Source organism: Labeo rohita, chromosome 8 (genome assembly GCF_022985175.1).
Source record: "Labeo rohita strain BAU-BD-2019 chromosome 8, IGBB_LRoh.1.0, whole genome shotgun sequence".
In the NCBI taxonomy this organism is placed as follows: Eukaryota; Metazoa; Chordata; class Actinopteri; order Cypriniformes; family Cyprinidae; genus Labeo; species Labeo rohita.
The window spans coordinates 33,949,665-33,972,034 of NC_066876.1; the positions used below are offsets into that span (position 1 = coordinate 33,949,665).

The following is a 22,370-nucleotide window of genomic DNA, read 5'->3' on the forward strand; positions in this document are numbered from 1 at the left end:
TGATCTGTTGGCGTTTAATCCACTCTGACAGTGACATCAGGACTAGTTTTCACTGGAGATCTTATGGTGGGACTGTAGTGCTTTCATGGTTTCTGGTATTTTTAAATATAGGTGGGTGGGATCATTACAGTGAAATGAACACCAGTTATTGTGAGGCCGCGAGCGCTACATTCCTCTCGCCGTGTCACAGTTCAGCCCACACGCCCCCTGCCTGTCCTCCCTCTCTCTCTCTCTCTCTCTCTCTCTCTCTCTCTCTCCATCCTCTATAGTGTTTCTTTGGCAGCTCTCTGATGGAATGTGTGGAATTCGTTGTTCAGATTCAAGGAGGAAGGAGATAAAGTGGGAAACTAACTCGTAAATGAATAATATGGTGAACAACGAGACTCTACAACACTTTATACTGTGTGCTGCCCTTTCAGTGTCACACCTGGCCTGTATGCTATAGAAGTATTATGCATTCGTATTATGTTTCATATTGATTTCTTCAGTTGCTTTTTTATAAACCTCTCAGTGCTGAGTTTATCATATTATACTCAGCTATGCAGACGAATGTAATTACAATTATAAGAAATAAGTGACTTCCGTTATTTAATCACCTTAATGTTATAGTTCCTAACATGTTTAACATGCAGCTCATTTTCACATACATACAGAAATTCTTTTCACATAAAAGAAATCTGTTTTATTCCACATTGAGTAGGGTTGGGCGATAAATCAATATTGATAATTATCGCGTGATATGAATTTCCTCGCTAGACGATAATAAGAGCTTGATAAATGTTCGATGTAATGTTTATGCAGCAAAGGCAGAACAAAAGAGCACTAGTCATTTGAAGCACGCCACACGGACCATTTACATTTAGTCGGGAGCATTAAACAGTGTTGTGAGATCCAGTGTGAAGCGCTTGAATTCAGCGAGGGACACAAATAACGAATAATATAGCCAGATGATACAGCACTGACAAACAAGAGAGAGACTGTGCACAACGATACAGTCAGAAGGCTTTTTAAGCTACAAATCACCATTTTTTTTTTACCATAGATTTACTTTAGTAGCACTAACTGCACAGTGATATTGTGGCAGAAATGTGGGTTTTTGTGTCAAATTTTATTATAATATTAATGTAGACATATTAAATGTGTTGAAGGAGGAGTAATGGAGTATAATTACAGTATTTTTTGGGGATTAAGCCATAGCGTTTATACATTTATACTAGGGATGCAACAATACAGTTAGTCCACGGTTCAATACGTACCTCGGTTTTAACCGCCGTACACTAGAAAAAGCGTGGTTTAGTATATGTCGTCTTAATTTTTCTCTTGAGAGAGGTATTATTTTTTTTATTTTTACGCAAAATAGAATGGGTTTCATTCATACTGGACGCCAGAGGGCACCCTCCTGCAGAAAAAACAAAAACACATATGAGTCAAAGAAGTAGCACTGATTACGTTCCGTTCCAGCTTCTCTAATATGGATAAAAGCATTGCTGTTGCTGTAGCTGATTAAAAACAAGATATAACATTAAACGTTTTAATGACGAAATGTAAGGACAATAAACACTCGTCTGCAATAATATATGATTAATATAAATCTACATCTGCATCCTAATTTAAGCTACTATCAAATGTGCATTTCTAAAATACACAAAAAAGTTATAATATTATTATTTATATTATAAGGCAACTCAAACTTGTTTCTTGATTTGAAACAATATTACTCTTTAGAACATGCAGAACTAAGAAATTATTTTTTTCTTATTATTTTTAATTTATTTTGACTGGAAAAGTGTAAAGAATTTAAAAACGTGAAGTGTTTGTCATGTTCTGACCATAAAGAATAGTTTAAATCCACAATTAAACATCTGCTTTTTACAACTTCTGAAAATTCAGAAATCTGCCTTTAAACGTGAATTTATATTGAATTTAAACGTAAAAGAAATAAAAATGTGACATTTATCGTGATATGAATTTATTTATTTTTTTGTCCATATCGCCCAGCCCTAGCGTGGAGACATTTATAATGCTACAGGAGATTTCTGTTTCAAATAAATGCTGTTCTTTTGAACTTTCTACTCATCAAGGAATCCTAAAAAATAATAGTATCACAGTTTCCACAAAACTTTTAGCTATTAACTCATTATTATTAATGATAATAATCAGGAATGTTTATTTGAGCAGCAAATCAGCATATTAGAATGATTTCTGAAGGATCATGTGACACTAAAGACTGGAGTAATGATGCTGAAAATTCGGCTTTGATCACAGGAATAAATTACATTTTACAGTATATTCACTTACAAAACACTTACTTTAAATTGTTGTAATATTTCACAGTATTACTGTATTCTTTGCATATTTAAATCGTCTTGGTGAGCAGAAGAGACACATTTAAAACGTCTTACCAGCCCTAAACTTTTGTATGGAAAATGTTTATTTATTTATTTTTTGTATTCTGCTGCATGTCAGAGTGTTTAACCCAAAATGTTCCAGTTTGACATTCAGTAACTTAAAATGTCTTCAAAAGTGGAAAGTTCCGCAAGTTGGTCTTTTCTTGTGCTGTGTTGCTGATTTTAGACGTTCAAGGTGAGCTTGTCTGGCGTGGTTATAGAGTGGATTAAGTTAAAGTTCACACCCCTGTTTGCATTCTTAATCACATCAACTAACCATTTGGTTGTAATGTTCTCCATAAACAGCAGCATTAAATGAGTCTCAGACCCTCCCTGACACATCATAAATCCTGACTCACTACTGACACATGCTGGCGAGTTTGGAACTGCATGTCAATAAAGCTGTCGCATTGACATATAACATTTATACAGCCAGCTTGCAGTCTTGTAGAGAGCTAACAAAACAATCTGACCAGCATTTATTAATACTCTTTTTTTTTTTTTTTTTTTTTTTTTTTTTTTTTTTTTTTGCAAATCTGGCAACTCCCAAAACAGGATAGCCGTATGGTCTACAGGATATCCTGTCTCTGCGCTTACACCTCTTTGCCTTTTGTTTCAGTGCACATTATTGCTAAAACAGAAACACACAAGGGTGTTTCATCTCAGGGCTCTTTTGAAAAATAAACTCTCTATGAATACACTTTTCACACTCTTACAATTTTATTTAATTTGTATACTATCAATTTCTAGTAGAGTCATTTTTTTTTAACTGTTATGAATATTTTACCGTGATGTAATTTAAAATATATTTCATTAATTCAATCATAAACTGCACAGGTCAAACAACACAATTATTTCAGGTTACATAGACTTAATAGATACACAGACCTTTTTGTGCATGCATAAAAAGGAATGGAAAATGTTGAAATTATTGCATCATTAAAAATGTCCAGTTAAAATATTTGTATATAACTCAGTTTTGATTTGAGTGGTGTTTATTAAGTGCATTTGATGAGTGAATTAATTAAATAAACTTGTTATCAGTTAGGTTTTTGGCTAAATTAAAACTTTCATCTCAATTTCCGACAGACGTAAAAATAATATATAAAAATAATATAAATGTGTTTATAATGTTTGTATTTCAACAGTAAATTGGAGTTGAAGTTATTACATCAATAAAATATGCTATTTAAATTTAGTATATAACTCAATTTTATTTTCAGTTAGGTGTTTGGCTAAATGAAAACCTTTGTTTTTGTTTATAAATAAACAAATATAAATGCTTATTGCACAAATAAAAATGTGTTTATAAAGTTTATATTTCAACAAAGAATTGGAGTAGAAATCATTACATCATTAAAAATCATTAAAATGCAGTTGAAATGTTGTATATAACGTTTTTGTATATGAAGTTTTTATTTGGGTGTTAAATAATTAAATATTGTTCAATAAATTAACATTTTCAAATTTAATTTCAGTTTCCGGTAAAAAATCATTTTGGTGCATCACTATTGACAAGTCATTATTAAATGGTTAGTTGCATTTTATTATTTGCAATTGGCATTGTTTTTCCCTGACACCTGTGAATTATTTTTGGATGTGACCCATCAGTCATGAAGCACTGCATTAGACAGCAATAAACCATTACTCATCCTTACTGCTGTGTATAATGAAGTGGTGGAGGCATGTGTGGCATTGACAGTGAATGTGCTGTTTAAGGTTGTAATGATTGTGGTGGGCGCGCAGCACCAGGTGCAGATCCTCTAGAGCCCTGAACAGTTTATTTTCAGTACGTTTGCACTGACTTGCGCGCTGATCTCCAAGCTTTAAATAGACGGGCTATATGCTGCCATGTGGTTAAACGGCCAGGGTTAAACATGGATCTTGTTAGACAGTCTCTATTTGTTTAGCGTGTGTGTACCGTGCAAATGTGTCACACTAGCGGCCTTTCCATGCACGTTTTGCAAGCATTTTTTGTAATTGACCACACCTAATATGACAGATTAGTTTAGATTTAGGTGCAGATGTGGGCGTCGGAGGCTCACCGCAATCCTGCTGACATCAGCACACAGGCAGACGTTTCCCAGGAAGAGGCTCCTGGGAGTAAAACATATCCGACTGCCATTTAAGGAGCACTTGCTGCATCCACTGAGTTTCTCACATTTTCACCTGATGATGTGAAAGTCTCAAAAAAGTAAGAGAGAGAAAGAATGTAAGTTTGGATGCTCTCGACTTATGTTTCTCAACCTTTAATCTGAAAACTTCTGCTTAATATATAAGGGTGTGTGTGTGTGTGTGTATGTATGTATGTACTTGTTTTTGCTACATTGTGGGGACCAAATGTCCCCACAAGGATAGTAAAACCTGAAATTTTTGACATTGTGGGGACCGGCCTGCGGTCTGAAAGTGTAATGATGCAAACAGGTTTTCTGTGAGGGCTAGGGTTAGGGTTAGGGTTGGGTTAGGGGATAGACAATATCGTTTTGTCAGTATAAAATCTATAGAAGTCTATGGAAAGTCCCCACAATTCACAATATATATATATGCAGGTGCATCTCAATAAATTAGAATGTTGTGGACAAGTTTATTTATTTCAGTAATTCAACTCAAATTGTGAAACTCGTATATTAAATAAATTCAACGCACACACTGAAGTAGTTTAAGTCTTTGGTTCTTTTAATTGTGATGATTTTGGCTCACATTTAACAAAAACCCACCAATCTCAACAAATTAGAATACTTTATAAGACCAATAAAAAAAAAAAAAAAAACATTTTAGTGAATTGTTGGCCTTCTGGAAAGTATGTTCATTTACTGTATATGTACTCAGTACTTGGTAGGGGGTCCTTTTGCTTTAATTACTGCCTGGTGTGGCATGGAGGTGAGCAGTCTGTGGCACTGCTGAGGTGGTATGGAAGCCCAGGTTTCTTTGACAGTGGCCTTTAGCTCATCTGTATTTTTTGGTCTCTTGTTTTTCATTTTCCTCTTGACAGTACCCCATATATTCTCTGTGGGGTTCAGCTCTGGTGAATTTGCTGGCCAGTCAAGCACACCAACACCATGGTCATTTAACCAACTTTTGGTGCTCTTGGCCGTGTGGGCAGGTGCAAAATCCTGCTGAAAAATGAAATCAGCATCTTTAAAAAGCTGGTCAGCAGAAGGAAGCATTAAGTGCTCTAAAATTTCTTGGTAAACGGGTGCAGTGACTGTGGAAACATAACACTGGACTTCAAGCAACTTGGGCTATGAGCTTCTCCACCCTTTCTCCAGACTCTAGGACCTTGGTTTCCAAATGAAATACAAAACTCATCTGAAAAGAAGACTTTGGACCACTGTGCAACAGTCCATTTCTTCTTCTCTTTAGTTCAGGTGAGATGCCTCTGACGTCGTCTGTGGTTCAGGAGTGGCTTAACAAGAGAAATATGACAACTGTAGCCAAATTCCTTGACACTTCTGTGTGTGGTGGCTCTTGATGCCTTGACCCCAGCCTCAGTCCGTTCACTGTGAAGTTCACCCAAATTCTTGAATCGATTTTGCTTGACAAGCCTCTTAAGGCTGCGGTTCTCTCAGTTGGTTGTGCATCTTTTTCTTCCACACTTTTTCCTTCCACTCAACCTTCTGTTAACATGCTTATATATATATATATATATATATAAATGAATTATATGTCTATAAAAAATCCAGTGATTACAAAATGTGTACAGTGAAGGCCATTTTGTTCATTTTTTTTTTTTTCTAAAGCCATGAAAACAACTACAATGACTATAATACAACTATAATAAAAGCCTATAGGAGCCTTGTCATTAACACTAACCGTTGTTTAACTACCGCTGGAAAGTGAATGAAAAGCAACCAGCATACCTGGAAATTTGTATTGTTTTTGTTCATGGCATAATTCCCATACTTCCATTTGTGTTGTTTCATAATTTTATGGTTATGACTTCACTGAAATGCACGTTACAGTCATAAACTGAATGTTTTAGACGCTGCATGTGTGTAAAGTTGTAAGGGCAGTACAGGGTTAAAGAACAGCGTCTGCTGTGTGTGCCTCCCCTTCACCCCTCTCTTCTCACACACACACACACACACTCGTGCGTTCACACTCAGGTGTGACAGAATATTGGGATACATTCTGGAATACTCTCTTGATTCAGTGAGTACACGTCTTCTGTTTTTTGCTCTCTGTAGGCAGCATTAATGGATTACATGTTTGTGATTTGGTTTTGACCCCTGGTTAACTTCTAAACCAGGATAGTAGCAGACGGTGCTCCATTTCACTGTTAAAAATAGAGTGAATTCAAGAAAGACTCGCTTCTCTTTTAAGTTTACTGAAATACTAACCAATGTTTTGTACCAGCTTCACAGTTTGACCAGTGAATATGACTAGTTTGTGATTACTGGAAAAGTGTCTTCAATAAATAATTTTGTTTCCATTAAAAATGCATTATAAAAAATAACTCCGATTCAGAATGATTAGCTTGCAGTGCAGATCTTGTATAAAAAAAACACATTTAATACAATTATACAAGCCAATTTTTCCCTTGAAGACATAATTTTTTCTTCACCAATAGGTATATTCACAATTTTTTTTCTTCTATTTTCTCTTCCATTCACTTTTTTTTCTTCTTAAAGGAGAAGTCAACTTCCAGAACAACAATTCACAAATAATTTACTCACCCCCTTGTCATCCAAGATGTTCATGTCTTTCTGTCTTCAGTCATAAAGAAATTATGGTTTTTGAGGAAAGCATTTCAGGATTTTTCTGCATATTTTCTGCATATTTGACTTCATTGGTGCCCCGATTTTGAACTTCCAAAATGTAGTTTAAATGCAGCTTCAAAGGGCTCTAAACGATCCCGGTCTTATCTAGCGAAATGATTGGTCATTGTTTTTGAAAAATAAAAATTTGTATACTTTTTAAGCACAAAAGCTTGTGTAGCACAGGCTCTGAGATGCACGTCCAAGAGTCGTTCTTGAACGATTCGTTCATTTTGAACGAATCTTTAATGTGACTACGAAGAACGAGTTGTCTCGGGGAGTGATTCGTTCAGTCGCGCATGCACAACATCCTATTAGGTTCTGTACTGGAATTAATTCACCTGTTTCGAGTCTTTGGGGTTTTTCGAGTCATTCGTTCATCTTATGGGGCTGTCACGTGATGCTGATTTTGCTAAAATGAACGAAATGACTTGAAAAAAGATTTGTTCATTTTGCAGACTCTGACCTTTGAGTCAGAGTCAGGTAAAATGATCCAAACTTCCCATCACTACTATGAATCACGTCTTCGAATCACCACAAGTTCATTGTCTGTGTACACCAGCTCAAAAAGGTAGAGTATGTCAAAAAACCATGTTATTTTCTGCTACAACTTCAGAATCGCCTGACATCGTTATACCTTTTTGTTTGTAAACAGTGTTTGACTTACTTGCACTTTCTTAGTTTTTGCACGTTTGCTTTGTAAACGCTAGGTCTGTGGTTCCGCCTACGTTCCGCATGACCTTTTGATGTGATTTAATAGTACGTGAACGTGCATCCCAGAGCCTGTGCTACACAAGCATTTGTGCTTAAAAACTATACACATTTTTATTTTTCAAAAAAATGACGGATCGTTACACTAGATAAGACCCTTCTTCCTCGGCTGGGATTGTTTGAAGCTGCATTTAGACTACATTTTGGAAGTTCAAAATACCAATAAAGTCCATTATATGAAGAAAAATCCTGAAATGCTTTACTCAAAAAACATTCTTTTTTTACAATTGAAAACAGAAAGACATGAACATCTTGGATGACAAGGGGGTGAGTAAATTATTTGTGAATTGTTGTTCTGAAAGTAGAGTTCTCCTTTAAGAGGTAATACCAATGAACAAAAAATAAATAAAAATAACAATAACATTTAACATACATAAACACTTTTACATATAAAAAATAGGGAAAATTTTAATAAATAAGTAAATAAATAAAGTAAATAAATACAGAATACAGTCACACATGCATACATTTTTAAAATGTTTTTGTTGTATTTTTGTGTTCAATTTTTTACTGGCACACATAAATGCACGCAAACTTTGTTATATTCAGCATAAATATATTATGCTGTTATATTCAGCTATCTGTTAACTAACACAGCTAGAATCTCAGGGACTCTCAGTTTTAAAGAGCAAAGTGTTTCATACACTCATCTGTGATCTTTCTAGGTGTTAATTTACCATCTCGCCATAGTTAATCTACAACCATCATGTTTTTAATAGCCATCTGCTGTGAGGTTGGTTTTGATGTGTCTACTTGTAAACTTTGAGGAGGAGTTCTAGTAGCTCGGGTGTCTGGCTGTGCTGTCAGGACGCCAGCGTCACGCCGCTCTTTAGCAGCCAGCTCTGCATGTGACGAGATCTCTGTCTGTACGCTATGTGAAGGCTCCGAGTGTCCTGGCTATTATTGACCGCTTGGATAGGTGCATGAAAAAAGAGTGAGGTAAGAGCTTTATCAGGCCATTTTAGACTAGCTGCATGTGTGTAATTCTGTCTGACTCTCTGTATGTCTTTCCAAAGTTTCTGTTGGCAGCTCAGTGAAGGGTCTCATGGCTGTACGTAAAGGGCATTCAGTTAACTATACATAATTTTGCAAGCACGTCAACTTATTCTACTAACACTGACCGTAACTTACCAGTCTACTAATACTATACCGTAATGAGAGTTAATTGACATGTAGTTACAAAAATGTCAAAAGGGGAGCATCAAAATAAAGTGTAATCTTGGACTCACATTAGGAATGAACTGCTGTATGTCCAAAATTTATAATGATAACGGTATATAACAAAATAGTTTTTTTTTTTTTTTTTTCTGTAAAATTAACCCCAAAAATGTTTTAAATAATACATAACCATTAAGTAATGCCTATTTTGACTTCATTTAGTGAATTAGATACTGTACAATTAAAAGATACTTGAATATGACAGATGCAAAATAGGCATTTAAAATGATTTATAGCATCAGTGCACAAACATTATTAGCACATTTAAAAAAAAAGATTATTGAAGTACGTTTTACAAGAAAATACAATTTCAGTCTTTCTAGTTAAACATTTAATGTCTAATTAAGTCATTTTTTGTGAAATTTGCCAGCAATTTCTAAGAGAAAGATGTTTCTACACTGTAAAAAATAAATGGTTGAGAAAACTTAAAAAAGTAAGGCAACTTGATGCAGTAGTTTTTTTGGTTTTCTACTAAAGATACTTTGTTTAGCCAACATAAAATTGTTTGTTCATGCAATGCTAATTGTCTAATTTTGCTAATAGAAAAATTCTTGTCACAGCAACTGAAACAATTACTGTCGTTGAGGTAATTTATTTTTTTATGTATTTATTTTTTGTTTATTTACAAATGACAAACAGTGAATTGTTATAGAAATCTTAATAAATAACTTAGTCTAATATGTAGGCAACATTGTTTTTGTTTGTAAAACATCTTACAAGACTAAGATATCCAGCAAACAAGTGGTTGAGCATACTCTAGACCTCAACACTAGACACACAAACCTCAAGAATGGTTGTAATCAACACATGTTAAAAAGATAAGCTCTTTACATCACAGTACAACAAATAACTAACAATAATGACAAAACAACAACAAAAAGTTTAAGTGAAGTCAGCAAACAGCAAAACGATAATCCTGTAACAGTAACTGCGTAATTTATTCATGCTGCAATGCATGCTGGGAACTCACAAAGCCTTAACATTTCAACAGTATGAAATTCTTTGTTCAGACAACTGTGTTTGACTAGTTGGGACAATATTTGGGGACATTTTGTTGGTCTGACAAGGGTTTTTATGTTGTTTCATGAAAAGAGTATTTTTTAGTATCTGAGACTCAAAATGTTTTGTAAACTGGAAAATATGCATTTGCTGAGTATGTTATTTTGCTGGTATTTTAAGGACTACCATGGACAGCTGACTCCGAAATTTGTTGATATTCTTCGTATTCTGTGTGGTGGTCAGTTCACACTGATAGAAATAAATCTTTTCCTATAAATTTAAATAGATTTTTACCTTTTATGGGCATTTTAACTTTTAAAAAGCCATTTTTTTCTAAAAGTGTTGAGCGTTTGAGATTAAAAAAGTTTTTAAATTCTATTTTTTTTAATGAGAATAACCGATTGTTCTGCTAGATAAGACCCTTCTTCTTCGGCTGGGGTTGTTTACAACCGCATTTGGGATCGTTTGAAGCCGCATTTAAACTGCATTTTGGAAGTTCAAAATCGGGGCACCATAGTAGTCCATTATATGGAGAAAAATACAGAAATGTTTTCCTTAAAAAACATAATTTCTTTACGATTGAAGAAAGAAAGACATGAACATCTTGGATGACAAGGGGGTGAGTACATTATATGTGAATCTTTGTTTTGGAAGTGGACTTCTTTTAATTCTCATCTACTGAACTTGTAAACAATCAATATCACGTTTGTTATCATGGCAATTTTGGAGGAAAAAAACGGCACTCTTTGTATGATATTGATTAACTATACAAAGTGGAATAAATCTATACGTTTTCTGTCCCCATGTCTTAAATTTGTGATCATTCTAAATGTATTTTAATAGACTGAATCATGCAGTGAAAGAAAGCACTGTTAATGCAAATGCGTACTAGTCTAGACTTCACGTAATGCCTGCACTGCACTGTGTAGGTGTTTTGAATGTTTTTTGCAAAATACTCGATAATGTCAAATTGAACATCGTTAAAACAACAATTACGATAGTACGTATACGATATATATTGCACACCCCATAATAGTAAGTAAAGTACTATTTATTGTATTATTGCACTGGAAAAAAAAAATTTGACACCGTAAATAAAACCAAAATGATTGGAGTATGTTTTATTCGTCTTTCTGTTTCAGAATTTCATGTTTAATTCAGTGTGTTGCTTGACATTTCTTTGTAATTCAGTGTGAAATTTACCAGCCATTTCTGAGAAAAAATTGTTTCTACAGAACTGTAGTAAAACTAAAAATGAAAGATTCCAACAAAGTCACATTTTAAGTATAATTAGATTGGTCCTGTTCAAAAACTAATAAAATATTAAATGCACACAGGCTGAATTCTGTCTATAATGTGCCATATTGTAACTTGTGGCAACTGTAAATAACTTGTCTACACTGAAAGTGAGTGCAGTGGTGTGATGGTTCAATACTAAATTGCTCCAGTTAAACTCAGCAAAGCAACAACAGTGTTTGCAGACTGAATTGTAGTTTTCTGCATGATGTTAGATGTTTTAAAGGTGTGTATAATTTTATGCATCTCATCCCTAGCGGTGAACTGAGCGCCTGTAATTCTGTCACAGTTCCTCATATTGAACGGTCTGTTCCTCGGGGACAGATTGTGTTCATAGCTCAACTCTTACTGCAGGACCAGAAGAGTGTGATGACATAAGCTCAGCATGACGGATGTGTTAAGAGGTCTTTGCTGTCTGTCACAACAGGCTTTTACCTGCCAACTGACATAACCCAGAGACAACGACCGAATCAAGTTATACAACAACATTGTGTTAAGGGCTGTTGTATGGTATAATGCAAAAGGTAGACTACCTAAAACCCCTCTTGTGTATTTAAACTGAACTAAACCAGTTTTCTGTTTAGTTTCTGTAAGAAAAGCCCCTTAGGGAGGGTCTTTGGATCTGGTGCTGCAGCTGCATCAGTACTGGCCTAGCTGCCGCTGAAGGACTGTATTTAGTAACATGATTGAGGATGCTTAGAAAGGTTGGAATGCCTGACTGACTCACACAAGCAAACATCATATCTGTGTTTGGAGACACTCACTCTCTCTCTGCTGGAGAGGAATATCATGCTAATGTCTTATTTTTAAGCCTGTTGTTCATTGTTCTCTGGGACTTTCCCTATGATCATGTGTATAGCTGCATTAGAGTTTATTATGAAAAATTATAGTTCTTCGCAAACATAGACTACCAGCTTGGTAAGATTTTTTTTTTTTTAAAGAAATGATTACTTTTATTTAGCAAGGATATATTAAATTGATAAAAAAGTGACATTAGAGACATTTGTAATAGTTTCAAAGGTATTGTAATGTTACAATGTATCAGTTTCCACAACTGTTTTTAACACTGCTAATTAGAAATGTTTGCTGCGGATCATGTGACACTAAAGACTGGAGTAATGATGCTGAAAATTCAGCTTTGCATCAATGGAATAAATTACAGTTTACAATATATTCACACAGAAAACAGCTATTTTAAAAGTGTAATAATATTTCACAATATTACTGTTTTTATTGTATTTTTGATCAAATAAATGCAGCTTTGGTGAGTAGAAGAAATAAAAAAAAAAACATAAATAAATCTTTAAACCAACCCCAAAACATTTGAATGCTAAGTGTATTAGATTTTTTTTTTTTTAATGGAATCTTTTCTTCATCTTTTGAAACAAATTAGTTTTATGAAACGTGAAACAGTCATTATGGAAAAATCCCTCCTATTTTATTGAGCAACAAAATAAACTTTTATATCACGATAGTCAGAGGGAGAGCAGCAAAGGTCATGCAAAACAAAACCTTTTAGAAAAACCTTGACTATCTTTAAAACAATTTACTTTACTTTAACAACAAGTAACTTGAAGACAAAGTGCATTAAAAAATGTTTTTTTTTTTTGCACAGACGCATTGCTTGCAGATCTCGAGTCTTCCACCGCCCATATCTCCAAGTGCCCAGTTTTTCTTCCTGAGGAGACACCATATTCCTACCCCACCGGAGGGCACCTTTTTCAGGATGACTCCCCTCCTCCACCCCTGCCCCCTCCACCCTCAGCTGAGGCCTTGAACGGATCGCTCTCACCGCGGCCGGACTCCCAGGACTCCTCACAACAGGTTCAGCACAAACTATCTTAGGACTTTCCAAAATAAGCTAGTCACATAATATTCACACCACCTCAGTGTGTCTTATTGCAAAAGGGTAGAAATATTGTATTATATAGATATGTTTGTGATATTTTGTACTGTTAGAATGTTCAGTACTTTATCTTTGGTTCACAAATGATTTTATTTACATTGGGCATCCAGTTGTGACCCAACCCAGTACAAAAATTGTTGTATTAAGTCAGGGATTTCCTAAACATTTTTGTCAGCCGAGCCACTTTAACCTGAAATATTTACTCAAAGTTCCCTAGAGACTTTGAGTTAATGTTTCAGGAATTTAACACATGTTGACGGTACTCTGAATAATGATCACAGCAAAAGCAACAGAAAATAAAATAAAATGAATAAATAAAATTAAAGTAAAACAAAGTACAACAAAACATTTTTTTGTTTTAAATGACTAAAATTAATGAAACTTTACTGGCCCAACAATATGAAAAATTATTAACATGAACCAGTTTTGGACTGTTGCATTTTGAAGAATCAGTGATGTTACAATTACATGTGCAACATAGATTTGCATGAAATCGTATGCATTTATTTTTCTTCTGTTGAAATTCAGTCTCTGGGCTCTGCTCATAAAAGCACGTTGTCTCGGGACAGCAGTCCACCAGCATCGCATACGGAAGAAGACCACGTTTACAGGTGAGTTACAATATCACAGATAGAAATTTACAGCTTGTACTGATCAAACAAAATGGGTATTAAATATCTGTCATCCTATGATATGATCCACCATGATATCCTTTCCTTTGCCCTGCTATTATGAAAAATTAAACCCTAAATGCCACACTTCTATTGGTCCAGTTTTCCTAACAAGCAGAAGCATTCAGACTCATCGGCTGCAGCCATGACTTCTGCTCTGGGCAGCAACCTGTCTGAACTGGACCGCCTTCTTCTGGAACTCAATGCTGTACAGCAAAACGCCCCATCTTACTGCACTACAGGTAAACTTAAAGACACATTCTTAAAAATGTATTTCCATGCATGTATATTTATGCTGCTTTGATTATGGCTAAACGCATAGAAAACAAGTGATTGTGCTTTGAAACTTCCACTCTGCAGAAGATGCTGCACCTCCACTGCCACCCTGTAGTGTTGCCCACTATATCCAAGAGAATGGAGCCCACCCAGGCATCACACTGACACCGACAGCCCAGGACAAGCCTCAGAGGAATGGAACGAAGGGGACAGAAGATGGCCGTCCCACAGTGGAAAGTCTTCTGAATGAGTTGGAGAGCTCTGTGCCTTCCCCAACGTAAGATCACATTCAACTTTAGATGGAGAAATGTGGATTTGCATTGTGGGTTTTAATGGAATGCCATAATTTGCATAAACAGGCCCAGCCCCTGTGCTCTGACGAACGAATTGACGGACGGGCAAGTAGACGCACCTTCTGATCAGCAGGGCAGAATATCAGCCACCTCCGCTACACGAGAACTGGATGAGCTCATGGCCTGCCTGTCAGATTTTAAGGTGCAGAGCAATGTGAGTGTGTGTATGTGACATGGAATGGCTTGGATGGACAGTGTAAGTGAGTTGAAGAGACGTTGTGTCTGGGAATGTGTGCTGAGCTATGTTGTTTGGGTAATCTATTTTCAGGACTTACTGCTCAACAATCTGGGCTGTGTTTCCCAAAAACGTCATAAGCGGATCGTTGAGAACATTGGTGCCAATGGTGCCAATGGTGTCTACAATCTTCTTAAGCTTACGGCGTTGTTGGAAAACTCTACCCTGGCCAGTATTCATATGACCATCACATTTACCAGTTTATTTTTTTCCAAATCTGTTTCTGCTTGTCTATGACTTCTAGCATCTCATTACTTCAACATTGCATCCAGAATCTGTTTTGTTTCTTCCTCAGCTGTTCTGTACATCTCATTAAAGCTTTTTCTTAATTATTTCTCATTCTCTGCCTCCCTTAATCTGTCAATCTCTTCTGTTTCTCCTCTTTCCTCCCCTGTCCCTCCTTTATGTCCTCCAGCCAAGTTCTTTGGGCTCCCTGAACTGTGAGCCAATGTTTGAGCAAACTACTACCATTGCTGAAATCCACTCTCCTCCTACAACTGCTGTGTCCAAATCCCTGTCCCATAACCTCCCAGCGGAACCAAGCCGATATTCCCCAAGCCATCCTTTAAACTTTGAACTGCACATTGTTGAGGATTCTGCTGAAACGGGGGCTGCGCCTCCACCGTCCAGTGTTGTCCCAAAGCCTTCCTCTCGACTGTCTCCACCTGTGGCATTCGGCCCTCATTTTTCTCCAGTGCATGACTTGGACTTGGATTCTTCCATTGATGTTTCTGCTTCCCTGCTCTCCTCCCACGTGGAATCGCTAGTGGTTCTGTCACAGACTGTAACCACAACTGCCGCACCTGGAGGTGAAGACCTTTGTGGTCTTAGGGAGGAAAGTCCTTCTGCAAAATTGACAAGCTCTAGGCTGAAGTCCTGTTCGCCTATCACCAAGTCTCCTAGTCCAGCAAGTGCCTCAGTGGTCAGCATAACCAATGAAAGAGTTAGTCCATTGATGACACCAGCATCTATTGATTTGTATCTCTCCAGCTCTGAAGCAAAACCTATAAGTCCAGTGCCATCTTTTTCCAGATCTCCACTTCCTACAGTCTCTGAGTCACCATCTCTGTCTCTTCCCAAAGCTGTTTCACCCCCTCTAATCCTATCCTCTTCCCCATCTGTAGTGGTTCCCAAGTCTCCAAGCCCAAAACAATCATCAGGACAGCCTGATCCGGCTGTTTCTCTCAAACCCATTCCTTCCACTGGGCTTGAACCACCAACCTATGAGCCATCTCTTGATGATGCCTTGGATAAACTTCTTGCCATGAGCTTCAGCAGGCCTGAGAATGAGTCCCCAATCACAGCATCAGCGGCCTCACAGCTCGCTTCGGAAGTACAACCAGAAGTCTACGAGGAGACGTTAGTAGCAGCAGATCGCAGCAACATTCATCCTGACACTCACACAGAAAGTGAAATGGGAGATGGGCTCTTGGAGGATCAGTCAGACTGCAGGAGTGATCTTGACTGGGCTGACATGGAACTAAAGATGGCCTACGAAGGACCTGATGGCTCCATGACCCCCATGACCGAGGCAAGCTGGATGGATGAGTCTCTCACTCCGTCGTCTTGCCCTGGAACCCCAGATGCCCAAATGGACCTTCCCATGCTGCATATGGCTGGAACGCTGGACAGGATCTCAGCCTCTGGACACGTACGGACAGGACTGCAATGCTTGTTGATTGTGAATGCTGTGATATTTGGTCTTAGTTTTTTCCAAACAAGTCTTGCAATGGTTTGATTGGCAGCATGTAAATCAGGGGTGTCCAATCCTGCTCCTGAAGGGCCAACTTCCTGCAAGTGTCTTGGAGCTACAGTATGCAGGAAAGTGGCCATCCAGGTGCAGGATTAAACAAGCCTGATATAATTGAAACCTGTTAGTCAGATGGATGAAAGTCATAATTTTTCCTCTACACCAAGGATGGGCAACTTCAATCCTGGAGGGCCACTGTTCTGCAGAGTTTAGCTCTAACCTTAATTAAACACACCTGCCTGTAGCTTTCTAGTGATATTGAAGACCTTGATTAGCTTGTTCAGGTGTGTTTGATTAGGGTTGGAGCTAAACTCTGGAGGACAGTGTGGCCCTCCAGGACTAAAGTTGCTCCTCCCTGCTCTACACCTTGTACAATTACCCTAAATCAGGGATGGGCAACTTCGGTCCTGGAGGGCCACTGTCCTGCAGACTTTAGCTCTGGAATAGGCAACGTCAGTCCTGGAGTGCCGATGTCCTGCATAATTAGGTCCAACCCTGAAAAAAAAAAACCCTCACCTGCCTGTAGCCCTAGTGATCCTAAAAACCTTGATTAGCTCGTTCAGGTGTGTTTGATTAGGGTTGGAGCTAAACTCTGCAAGATATTGGCACTCCAGGACCGACGTTGCCTATCCCTGGTTTAGTGCAAACCCTAATTAAACACACCTGCCTATAGCTTTCTGATCTTAAAGACATTGATTAGCTTGTTCAGGTGTGTTTGATCAGGTTTTGGAGCTAAACTCTGCAGGACAGTGGCTCTCCAGGACCGAAGTTGCGCATCCTGACACTAAATTGTAATTGTAAGAGCTTGAATGTTGCTGTGTTTGCACTTGATAAACAGTGGTACTAAGGGTACATTTATGCACTTGATGATCAATCGTAACTTGATAACCAGTGCTAACCACCACCATGTATGCAAACCTCAACTTTTTCATGCTAACTGATTCTGCACCTGGATAGCACCTGAATGCTTCCCTAGATCCCTGCTTGTTTTTATTGGTTTACTTGGACAATAATCAACCATTCTTGAAGCATGTGGCATCTCAAGGAGTTTGTACTGCTGTCTCAGATCAAATCAGTGATTAGACGTACCAAGGAGATTCAAAACGTCCACCCCATGTACCGAGATGGCCTGATACGTAGGAAGATGGGCCCCCTCATTTTCCACAAGAGCAACTCCCAGGACCGACTCATTGAGGAACTGCAAGGCAAGCTGGGAATTGCCCGTAAGGATCGTCCAAAAAAGCAACAGCCAGATGACTGGCTCACAGAAGGCGTCATTGTCATGTCCAACCCCAAACGCTCACGGGAAGACCACATCAAGGAAGTGGATAAGGTAGACAGGAAGCATCTACGGATTCAGCAAATTCTGTTTCCATTCAATTCCTGTAAAATTCTTCTGCTTAATTGCATTGACGTTTCTCTGTAATCACCTGCTTCTTTCTTCTTCATTCCTGCTTTCCATCTTTCTCTCTCTCTTCTGTCTTATCGGTGTCTTCCTCTAGATAATCATACCTCCTGAGTCTCCTCTTCCTCAGAGGAAGGTGATCCCACCTCCCCAGTCTCTCCCGATCCCTCGTCCCCCGCCCCTTGCTGAAGAACCGAAGCGCCCCCCTCCGGTCAAATTAGCTCCTGCCCCTTTGCCTCCACCCCCACCACCTGCCCCCTCCCCACCTCCAAGAGAACCCACACCTCCCCCTCCTCCCCAGCCAAGTCTGCCTCCAGTTCCACCCAAGCCCCCGACCCCTGAACCTGTGGTAGTTCTAGCTCCCTCCCCAAAGCCCAACCCTGCACCCCAACACATACCCACCCCACCACCTGCCCCTGTGGCCCCGCCCAAAGTGCTGGTGTCAGTTGGCTGCCAGACGGAGTATGACCCGCTCTTCCCTCCACTGCAGGTGCAGACGTCCTGTCATTGGCTGAGCTTCTGTCTTACTGTTCTCGCTTAGAACAATCACGAAACTAATATGGATTTGTGATTTGTAAATTGAACGTTGAGAGTTTGATGTTTTTGTGTGTGTGTCTGTGCTCAGCCTCCTACCATGGTCGTAAATATTAGATTAGATGTGCCCCACTGAGGGTTTGAGACAAACAGATGGTTTGAGACCATGTTGTATTGATTAGAGGTGTAAATATTTACTTAGAGAATGATGTGATTGGATCAAAATTATTTACTAAATTATGTTGTCATTAGTATCATGAAATCTTAAATGCTCACAATTCGGTTTTGGTGTAATCCATAGATTTTGTCCAAAATATGCTAAAGACACAAATTAGAATTATATAACCAATTCCGTTCTTTCAGAAACTGTCATCTTATTTATTTTTAGGTGTTTGTGTTTTGTGCTGATGTGTAATTGTTTTGCATTGAAGACTTTTTTTGATTCTTGATCTTTTGTTCTCTGTAGATTATGGCCCAGGGGAAGGGTCCACAACCACAGGTTAATAAACTGGACAACATGCTGGGCAGTCTTCAGTCTGACCTCCACAAGCTGGGAGTGCAGACAGTTGCTAAGGGAGTGTGTGGCGCCTGCTGCAAACCCATTGTTGGCCAGGTGAGGGAGCCAGAGAGCACCACCATAAACACATAGAGGGGAGCTGTGAGAGGATTTTAGCTTTCAGGATTACATGCTGTGTGTCTAGGTAGAAGAAGCTGGACACATATAAACAAAGTTTGTGTGTGTGTTTTGTACAGGTGGTAACTGCTATGGGGCGCACATGGCATCCAGAGCATTTTGTGTGCACACACTGCCAGGAGGAGATTGGTTCCAGAAACTTCTTTGAGAGGGAAGGTCAGCCATACTGTGAGAGAGATTACCACCATTTATTCTCTCCACGCTGCTACTACTGTAACGGACCCATACTAGATGTGAGAACAAACTCATTCAATTTTTTCAGTCTAAACAGCAAAATGAGCACATAAAATATCAAGTTTACTAACCATTTACACACTTATGTGTTACACATTTATATCTGCTACAGATGATAAAAATGCTTTTTTTTCTCACCTTACAGAAAGTGGTAACGGCGTTAGACAGGACGTGGCATCCTGAGCACTTTTTCTGTGCCCAGTGTGGGGCGTTCTTTGGTCCTGAAGGTGAGTAAACGCTTACAAATAAGTTCGATTGTTTCTGTCGTTGAAGAACCCATATTTTGCTCATTTACAATTTTTTTTTTTTTTTTTTTTTGTTTTTTGGTGTCTGCTAAAATGAATGTACATGTATTTACATTTTGCAGGTTATTTATATGCACCAAAGGTATAGGTTTGAGTTTGGCATTGGTGGTGACATAATGGCAGACAACAGACATTTAATTGTTTGATCGAAGTGATTTAGTATATTATATTTAGTAGTGTCAGACACTGAAGTGAGTTGCTGTTTTTGAGGAAGATTCATTCACATGCTTTGGCAATGTATCCACATAGAAAAATTTTGTTTAGATATTTTAATGTTCATTCAGATTTTTTTTTTCCTGGCAACATATCCCTTACTCAAAAAAAATAAATAGTTAAACTGTACTATAGTGAAACCATGGTAACCACAAATTAACCATGGTTTTGCTACAGTAACTGTGTGATTTGTAGTAAAACTGTGGTTATACAAAAAAAACACCTTGGTTGCTATATTTTTACTATAGTAAAACCATGGTTAATTTTCTTAGGGGATTTGTAAGTCTTTGTTTTGTTTTTATAACTGTACTGCCTTAATGGTTTGATATCAGAACTCAAAAATGCATTTCCAAAATGCAAGTCATTCAGTTCATGAAGTGATTCGCGAACCTGCTCTAAAGTTCCTATCTAAATTTGAAGTCCCGTCTGAATCAAATGATCAAACGATTCAATTCGAGCACTTCGAAACAGTAAATGTTTTTGAAAAGTTCCTTTAGAGCATCACTGCGTGCTTTTTAAAATCATTACATGAAATTCGAAAATGAATGGCTTTTTTTTGATCTGGTGTTTGGTAATAAATCGCATGAACTGAATGATCGATCGCACGAGTTTGAATCAATCGGAGCGGTTCCAGCATAAATGACTCACTCAGTTGATATGGTTTGTATGTTTCTCTTTTCGTGTCTTCAGCCATGTTTACACGACACTGTCAGTTCTACTACTGGCTTAGCTCGCTAATTTTATGTCTAAAATAAGCGAAAAAAGTATGTTTGTAGCTTAATCCACTATATTTTAAATGGTTTGAAAACTGCGGTTCAGTTGGTAATAGTTTAATAGGAAATCAGTTGAAAGCATCCAGTCATCTCATACCACTGAAGTAAATGTTTGATTTATCAGAAGCCTGTAATATATTTATATTATAATAAATATTTGAGAAATATTGTTGTATCTGATTGTGTTAGTCTATTCAATGTAAAAAGAACAAATGGGAGAAGCAGATGAACACAAAACAGCATAACAATATAAAGTTAAAGAGGGTAAACCTTATCTTTCATTTAAACTGTGCACATATGTTTTTAACACTTTGGCTACCTTGTATGTTAACTTATCAGGTAATATTACTTTTATAGCCTATTTCAGATTTGGCCGAAAATTACAACACCAGTGGCTACATACACATATATTTAATTGTTTAATCAAAATTATGGCTAGGGACAATTTAGTAGCTGCTTGATTTTAGTAGGGACATGTCTTTACTACTAAATTCTACGGCTCTGATATGCACAAACACCAACATTAACACCACAAAAGCTAAATTGTATTGAAATGATTTTTAAAAACCCACTGTTCACCGCTAATCTCTCTTTTTTTTGGATTAGTGTATACTTATTATAAATACTTTTTTTTTTTTTTCAGGATTTCATGAGAAGGATGGGAAGGCGTACTGTCGTAAAGACTACTTTGACCTGTTTGCTCCTAAATGTGGAGGTTGTGCTCGTGCCATCCTGGAGAATTACATCTCTGCCCTGAGTGCCCTCTGGCATCCAGAGTGTTTTGTGTGCAGGGTGAGTGCATCATAATTAAAGAATTCTCATTTTTTGGGTGGTCTAGTGCTTTACTTTTGAATATCCACTACCAGTCAAAGGTTTGGAATAATTGTGGAGTTCTAAATGTTTCTGAAAGTAGTCTCTCCTGCTGAATTCATTTTTTAAAAATACAGTAAAAACTGCAACAATGTGAAATATTATTACAATTTAAAATGTCTGTTTTCTTGAATATATTTTAAATTTATTCCTGTGGTCAAAGCTGAATTTTCAGCATCATTACTCCAATCTTCAGTGTCATTCTAATGTGCTGATTTGCTGCTCAAGAGACATTTCTTATTATTTCCAATGTAAAAATCATTTTCTGCATTGATGATAATCAGAAATGTTTTTTGAGCAGCAAATCAGCGCATTAGAATGATTTCTGAAGGATCATGTGACACTGAGGACTGGAGTAATGATGCTGAAAATTCAGCTTTGTGTCACAGAAATAAAAGAAAATTTAAAATATATTAAAATAGAAAAAACTTATTTCGAAATTTTAATATTTCACAATATTACTGTATTTTTAACCAAATAAATGCAATCTTTTTGAGTCTATGAGATTTCTTTCAAAAACATACAAAATTTGATGTGTTTATGAGTAGCCATGTGTTGAATATCCACTGCCGGTTAAAAGTTTGGAATAATTGTAGCTTTTTTTTTAAATGTTTCTAAAATTAGTCTCTACTGCTGAATTCATTTGATAAAAATACAGTAAAAACAGCAGTAATGTGAAATATTATTACAATTTAAAATGACTCTTTTCTATTTGAATATATT

The 22,370-nt window shown here is 37.4% G+C and overlaps 1 protein-coding gene across 4 annotated transcripts in view; it reads left to right on the forward strand.

Annotated features, from left to right (window-relative positions):
* Positions 1 to 22,370, forward strand: part of pxnb (paxillin b) — a 38,303-nt gene that overhangs the window by 11,622 nt on the left and 4,311 nt on the right. Inside the window, exons 2-13 of one of the 4 annotated variants that reach the window (XM_051117904.1) lie at positions 13,044 to 13,252; positions 13,863 to 13,945; positions 14,108 to 14,247; positions 14,366 to 14,558; positions 14,641 to 14,788; positions 15,285 to 16,520; positions 17,686 to 17,952; positions 18,122 to 18,514; positions 19,025 to 19,171; positions 19,312 to 19,485; positions 19,632 to 19,713; positions 21,421 to 21,569. In XM_051117904.1, the coding sequence (XP_050973861.1) occupies positions 13,044 to 13,252; positions 13,863 to 13,945; positions 14,108 to 14,247; positions 14,366 to 14,558; positions 14,641 to 14,788; positions 15,285 to 16,520; positions 17,686 to 17,952; positions 18,122 to 18,514; positions 19,025 to 19,171; positions 19,312 to 19,485; positions 19,632 to 19,713; positions 21,421 to 21,569 (3,221 nt within the window). The remainder of the gene's footprint in view (positions 1 to 13,043; positions 13,253 to 13,862; positions 13,946 to 14,107; positions 14,248 to 14,365; positions 14,559 to 14,640; positions 14,789 to 15,284; positions 16,521 to 17,685; positions 17,953 to 18,121; positions 18,515 to 19,024; positions 19,172 to 19,311; positions 19,486 to 19,631; positions 19,714 to 21,420; positions 21,570 to 22,370) is intronic. The other 3 variants (XM_051117905.1, XM_051117906.1, XM_051117907.1) reach the window with 3 other exon arrangements.